The sequence below is a fragment of the Zootermopsis nevadensis genome, unplaced genomic scaffold (assembly GCF_977971745.1).
Source record: "Zootermopsis nevadensis isolate Lab colony 2312 unplaced genomic scaffold, Znev_1.0 Znev_ptg000001l, whole genome shotgun sequence".
NCBI lineage: Eukaryota > Metazoa > Arthropoda > Insecta > Blattodea > Termopsidae > Zootermopsis > Zootermopsis nevadensis.
The window spans coordinates 15,109,557-15,117,014 of record NW_028259133.1 but is presented as its reverse complement, the minus strand read 5'-3'; the positions used below and the strand labels follow the sequence as shown (position 1 = coordinate 15,117,014).

Below are 7,458 nucleotides of genomic sequence, written 5' to 3'. Positions count from 1 at the left end.
GTACTTTAATAAATCTATATAGCATTAAAGCACAGATAAAAACATAAAATACAAAACAAAAACTGCAATTTCAACTTCACATACAAAGTAATAGAACTGCTGTGTCTGTGAACTCCTTGTATGCCAGAAGTGAAGGGTTACAAAGAATGGACTGAATAAGAACACCAAGAAGGGCATAAAAATTCAAATGCAGAGCCATGTATTAGAAAGAAGAAAAAATACTGTAAAGCTGTCAAGAAATTGGGAAGCAATTCATATATGCATATCTTCTCAAAAATGTTATTTTTAATAAAGATAAGAGAAAGAATGGTATGCATATTTACTTAGTGGCTGGAAAGGGGGGGGGCTACAAGCATTTTCTATGAATCATCCATTCAAGTAGCAGCTTGATGATCATTTTTACTGCTAACACATGCAAATAATCTTCGGATTTGAGGATAAAAGGCCAATTAAAATACCTTTTAATGTACTCAGAATGGAAGAAGACGTGCCTTAAAAAAAGAACAATGTTATTAATAAGTTATAAGAATATCATATTTTTAGTGCCTGATGATCATAGTGTTGAAACATATTGCTGTAATAGTGCAAAAGTCTTCTAGTTGCACTGACTAAGGGAATATATGTATATACATATTTGTATATGAAAAAACAAATGCTCACACAACTTTATTTCACATAACTTAGCATTTCATAGCAACTCCCACGTGAAAAATATATAGGTAAGTTTGGATACAGCTAGACGATTACTTCATTCACAAACAAAAAATTGGACACATTGAACAATGCAAGTCATAAATCATCTTATTATCTTTTTATTAAATCTACAGTGATCAACCTTCAAGCACCACTGGATAAATAAAAGAGATTTCTTATATAAATAATCACACTTGCAAAGGTTCTGTAAGAATCTTCATAATGCTTCAAATTACATTTTTTAATGACTTTGCTATCCCATCTAATACCAGCTTCTTTCCATGCATTATTCATACTGGATCTGATATTTTTATAAAATAATTTAGGGAGTATAGATGTCTAGGCTTTTTTCTATTACACATATTGTCATATTATACACAAAATAGAGAACTATGTATTGTTAGGAAGGCCTGGCATTCCTTAACCAGGATCCAGAAATAAATTTAGGATTCAAAACCTACACTCTACAAATTATTCAAGCTATTTTAATGAACAATATAACTGTTTATCAAAATGAAAATGAGCATATTAAACATTGCTTCCAAGCTTTTATTTTAATAATGTTATATTTTATGAATCAGTTCAGAGTTGGTAGCCACCACAAATTTAGATAAATTGTTGTTCACAAGTTAAATAATTTTTGTCAAAAACAGAAATTTACTCAGTTTTGATCTGGGACTTCAGAACTGAAACTGAAAGAATCTTGAATTAGAGAACCAAACCTTACATTGATAATTTCCAAGTTTGTTTAATTCCATGTTGGTGTCAGTTATGAAGCTCCCCATTTTCTCTAGCCACACATCACCATACGCACAAACTCTTCATAGTTGATGTTACCCTGAGAGTCTTCCTGCCCCATTAGCAACTGCTCTACCTCTTCATCTGTCAACTTCTCACCTACAACAAAGAGTGAAATCCCCTCAATGCCTCAGCAACAACAAACTTAAACTGCAAAAGAATTTAGAGAGATAATTGTACTGGAACCAAAAAATTAAATACATGATGAAAGAACCTTACATCAAGCAACATTCAGTACAGATTTGATATCCAAACACACATGCTACATTAGTACCAAAATTATATGTAATAAAATAAACATATTTTCTAAATGTCTTGTTTGTAAATTTTCACATCTCTGTAGGCTTGATGTTCATTTATTGCAGATACAAATAAACACCTTTGTTTCTTTCATCTTAAAATGTGTGCTGAACTTTTAGGGGCAGAAACAACTGCTAATACAATAAGAAATGTACAAGTATAATATATGAACAAGGATCCACAGATATACAGCATTACCTTTCCTTCATGTACAGACAGTGTATGCAAATACAAGAACATCACCTTCAGCAGCTATTATATCTGATGTATGTTGCTTTTATTGCTCTTACCAACTTCCTGTACTCATACTGGGATTAAATGGAAGTGATGAGCTGAATATTTGCTGTTGCTGGTCAGTAATCAGGAAGAATATACATACACATGAAGACACACTGTTAGGCCCAATTAATTTTGGATTACAATGGTGAATCATGAACCCTACTTCACATAAAGTACAAACACAACTTTATCAAATGTTTCAAAAACAGCTCATCATATACAAATTAGAACTGTATATGATATTAAGATAGCATTAAGCTTTGCAGACAACTCTTTTAACTCTCAATGAATAACAAAACACAGGAAGTAATGTTTCCAGTCTTTGTACTGTGATATTTGTGATGTGAATAGCTTTGCAACAACAGATTTTGTATCAGAAATAAATGAACAAGCTCAATAGCTATAAACAAAACTGGAAAAAAGAAAAGAAAAATATATGTAAGCAACTGGATTAATCATTTAAAAATGTTTCATTTCACAACTTTCATTAGTTTATAAACATTGAAATCAATTTTTTCATTCATTCTATAATCAAGTTATTGTATGCAGTGTGATGTGGTAAAACTAACAGTTTCCCAGCAGGGAACATACACATTACACTGACCAAAAGTCGGACATAAAGGTGATATGTGGTATACTATCATAAAATACAAAGCAGAGAAAAATACGTGGTAAAGCACAATAGAGGAAATGACTGCACATACTGTAACTTAACACTTTGTACCAATTTTATAATTTTCTTCAATACCTGATCAATGATGTTTTTGAGCTTCAATAGTTACAATGTACTTTTCCTTACTATATTCTAATATGAAACATTAAAAAAAAACAATGATTAAGGACAAACACTAATCCAAGGAATATTTCAGTAGCTTCTCACAGAAAAACAGAGTAGCAATGTCAACTGCACATGGTGTCATAACCCAAAAGAATAAAATCAATATCTTCACTGCCACAAGAATGTCAAATCTTCATCAAATGGCAACTTAGAATCATTTTGTGAATGTGATGTAAAATATCACTTTCCTCACAGGAGGTGGCATAGCTTTGTTGAGGAAATAAAACCATTACCATTCTTGTCAAGAAACCCTCAATGAAATCTTCAGCAATGTCTAAATGCTGACACTTAGAAATGGGAACACAACACAAGGTAAAATCTCAGACAACTCACCCAGAGTACTCAACAAGTGGCGCAGCTCAGCTGAGGAAATGAAACCATTACCATCTTTATCAAAGTGGCGAAGACCTTCAATGAAGTCATCAGCAGTGTCTGAACTTCGACTCTTAGAAATGGCCTGATAGATTGGCAAGAATACCTCAAAGCTAATTCGTTCATCTGTAATAGCAAATGGCAAGAGTTAGATAAAAATCCCTAAAAAAGTTCATTATGGAGACACATTCATGAATCACTCTTACCTGGCTTATGTTGGTGAGTGAATTTTTTTACATCTGACTCTGTAGGATTCTGTCCAAGAGCTCTGAGTGCATCTCCAATCTGTGTTACATGTATCTTCCCATCACCACGGGAATCAAAAAGCTGGAATGCTTCCTGAAATTCTGAAATGGCAAAATTTTGAACAGAAGTCGAATCCGTTTCCGAACATACCATCACACCAACAGCATTAAAACAACCTCTCGCTAAAAAAAAATACCTTCGACTGACGTCATAATTTTATTTGCCACTTCATAACCATACATGTCTACGTCAATGTGATGCCTTACGTTACGAAGATACAACTGTCACAAAGCTGCAGACGGCTTCAATTCTACTTAAATCTAAATACATCTATCTTTGTCTTAGTATACGTTACCAAAAAAAAATGTTCTTTAACTTTCAATCTACCACCAAATAAGGTAAAGAATGGTCATGGGCGTGTCAAAACTGACTCACACAGTATTAACTGACCTCCTTTCAAATCAACTTTACGTACCGGCCAGCTGGTCTTCAGAGTATGAAGCCTGAAAATAATACAGACCAAATTTTAATAACAAGAAAATATTAAGCTTCCAATGCATAAAAGTTTTCAAACCATGAAAAGTTTATAAACATTTACCATGTCTTTATCCCTTACAGTCCTATCGCCGGAATAAAGAATCTGACATTGATGAACACTTACTTATATTTTCAACGCCATATGGGCCACTGATACCTGCGATAACCAGCATATTTTAATACTAGGTCCTTCGGTGAAGTTGTAGAAAATTATTCATAGATGGCGAAAAGGTAGTACTAGTGTCTGTAAACCCCTAACGTGTCATCTCACGCAGACCTGACTGGCACTGGTGATTATTGGCGTCATTTTCTTAACAAACTAATCTGGCATTTGTCATAACTGAAAACTTCATGGTTGATGTACTTATAATGTACATTTTTTACAGTTATTTATATTTTATAGAAAACAAAATGGCTAAAATGAGGGTTATGCATTGCATATGAAGTAGGCAGGTTTTAGCAATCTAAATCGAAGGCAGAATGACTTGGCGAGCTCTCACAAATAATGGTAGAATAATGCATCTTCTTCTATGTCCAATAGGTCCTGTAATTAAATTTAAATTAAGCTGAATTCAGTAATGACTAATTCAGATCTATGTGTAGAGTGCAAATTCATGTTTATAAAAACTTTGATCATGTATTGCATGCTGCTGTCATAGTATGATTTCATTAGGAACAGAATGAAATGTGACAAAAACATCACAGTATTTTTGTTTGCTTCCATATCTGCTTCGTTTCCATATTAGCTACATTTAAATTCATTTATCAAAAATTAGTTATGCACCAACATAATATTCTCTTGGCCTTATATTAAGACAGACATCTGTGCCCCTTTTGCTAATTAATCTCAAATAGTCTACCTTATGTTTAATACCACATGCAGTTAATAACACTCCATTCAATGGAAGCACTTCTCAGGACTGTAGATACTTCAGATAACCTAGACTTTTAACTAAGTTTTGTTCAGTGATGGAAGATTTTGTTGAGTTCTTTCTTTGAGGTTCTCACAGCAGCATGGCAGTGTTGTTTCGTGTTGTGATGCAGTGCAGACTTGTAAGTACATTCCAAATTTTGGAGAAACATATACTCCTCCATCTTAGGTGCTGAATTGCCAATGCTGGAATGTGAAGAGCTGTATAAAATGTTAGATGGGCATTCTAAGGGGGATGGGCCAATCAGAGTTGAGGAATGAGACATCAGGGAGTCTGAGGATTGCTGTCTTCTGGGTTATTGCGCCATGTCTGGTAGATTTCCACTAACCCAGAAGACAGCAATCTTCAGACTCACCACTGTGAAAACCTCAAATCCTACACAGTAGGGAGTCTCCAAGCAAGGTCACAGGTAGCTACATCACCAGACTGGGGACCTGGAAACCTTTGAGATAATTTAGGAATGAGGATATGAGCCATTAGATGGGCATTCTAAGGGGGATGGGCCAGAGTTGAGGAATGAGACAGCAGGGAGTCTGAGGATTGCTGTCTTCTGGGTCATTGCGCCATGTCTGGTAGATTTCCAGTAACCCAGAAGACAGCAATCTTCAGACTCACCACTGTGAAAACCTCAAATCCTACATAGTAGGGAGTCTCCAAGCAAAGTCACAGGTAGCTACATCACCAGACTGGGGACCTGGAAACCTCTGAGATAATTCAGGAATGAGGATGTGAGCAAAGCAAGTTAATATAAAATCGTCGTTTAAGAATTGATCCATTGGCACATTTACAAGGATGGATACAGACACATAAGCCTACATGCATTTATAAGAAGGAAAGCTGGCCACTTAATATAAATGTTATTTGTTAACATTTAGGTATCTCACATTTTCCTCTATAACAATTCAAGTAGTTAACTAAGACTTCATATACAAGCAGATTTATCTTCCCAGTCAATTGGCAAAAGTACAAAGTAATACAAAAATTTCCTTATTCATGTTTTAATCTTTGTAAAGTGAAGGTCATATTTTTACAAATTAACGATGTTTTATGAAACTGTTGCTGTCTGAAAAGCAATAGCATGGAAATAACATTTATTTTTGGTCAATTTAATGAAACTGCCCACATCTGGTACTTTTAAATTTTCAGATATGGAATTTTTAGACAAAAGTTACTATAATCAGATGGACAGGCCTCCCACAACTTCATGGTTAACCAACAATATTCTACAACAAAGGTTACATAACACAACTTAAACATCCCCCTAGGGATGATTTAGAATGCAGTGGCATAAAAACGGTGGATCTAAACTGAAGTTTGACATGAGATGACTACTAATATACACTGTGTACTTTCAATTATTTATGTTTTATTGGTTTCCTCAAAGCGGTGTTAACATACTAGCATGTATTAATCAACAAAATTATAAAAAAATTAGGATAGATTATTCACCGTCACTTATTAAGGTAGATGTGATGTAGATGAAATCAATGATGATTAAATTCAATTTAATGCTTATAAACCTTCTCTCTTTATTACACAATTCCAGGAGTATGATCACGTGATGCAATGTGCAATATAAATACAAATAATGCTGAGGAATGCTTACAACTCAAATTGCTGTTATGATCTAACATTGTTATACCTCAAATGTAATCATAAAGAAACATGCTACCAAGATTCTTGCAGTATAACATGAACCTACATCAAATGGCAGTGAAATGGGAACACATCAAAGAGAAGTTGGTATTTGCTGGCTTGTCACACAATGTACTGAAATGGAAATTTTGGATCAGGCGATGAAGGGTACAGACTACCCACCAACATTGTATTTTAAAGAATCACATTAAGTGTGCCCTCAGACTTGGAAACCTTCCTACTCTACCATCTGTTGTTCTACATATTGTCCCCGGTACCCCATTGAAAAGATTCAGGTCCTAGGTAACAAAAGAAAAATTGCACTATACCACTTCAGAGCAACTAATGTTTTCCATCAACCTTAATCCTTGTGTCAAAGCTTATACATAGCCCAGCTGGCTGAGGCTTCACAAAACAACCAGAGTTCAAACCAGGCAGGCAGCCCTGTAGTGTCTGGGATTAAATCTTGTTCCCATATGACAGGTTGAGGAGAGAGTATTAGAACAATTTAAAATATTGCATCAGAACATTCTGAATTAATTCTACAAAGCTTAGTGATAACTATATACAGCTTGCTGTCAAATCTATACTTCTGTATTTTGCACTCAAAGCATATTTATGGATTTTGTATGATACTTAGTGAACAGCGATTATTCTCCTAAAAAGCACCAACCAATTGACCTTCGTAATGGAAAAAGTTGCATTTTATTTTGGATAAAAACTGTATCGTTACATATTATTTAGATGAGCTTTGGCTACAAAATGTTAATTTTAAAAACTAGTAGAATCAGTCTACTTTCAATGTTGCTGTAAACAGTTAACAGACAT

At 34.3% G+C, this 7,458-nt stretch overlaps 1 protein-coding gene and 1 long non-coding RNA gene across 3 annotated transcripts; one reads left to right on the top strand and one right to left on the bottom strand.

Moving 5' to 3' along the window:
* Positions 1 to 653: 653 nt before the first annotated feature.
* Mlc-c (Myosin light chain cytoplasmic) lies at positions 654 to 4,250 on the bottom strand. 2 transcript variants are annotated; one of them, XM_022064486.2, is made up of 5 exons: positions 4,125 to 4,250; positions 4,002 to 4,029; positions 3,487 to 3,627; positions 3,242 to 3,406; positions 654 to 1,590 (listed from the first exon to the last, which is right to left on the bottom strand). In XM_022064486.2, exons 1-5 carry the CDS (start codon positions 4,125 to 4,127, stop codon positions 1,484 to 1,486), a joined length of 444 nt encoding a protein of 147 aa, XP_021920178.1. In that variant the 5' UTR covers positions 4,128 to 4,250; the 3' UTR covers positions 654 to 1,483. The 2 variants fall into 2 exon arrangements, with proteins under 2 accessions (XP_021920178.1, XP_021920168.1); XM_022064476.2 differs by lacking the exons at positions 4,002 to 4,029; positions 4,125 to 4,250 and adding an exon at positions 3,723 to 3,873.
* Positions 4,251 to 4,328: 78 nt separating this feature from the next.
* LOC110830074 (uncharacterized) lies at positions 4,329 to 6,514 on the top strand. The gene is made up of 2 exons (XR_002543170.2): positions 4,329 to 5,116; positions 6,142 to 6,514. It is a non-coding gene; the product is annotated as an uncharacterized LOC110830074 (long non-coding RNA).
* The last annotated feature ends 944 nt before the right edge of the window (positions 6,515 to 7,458 follow it).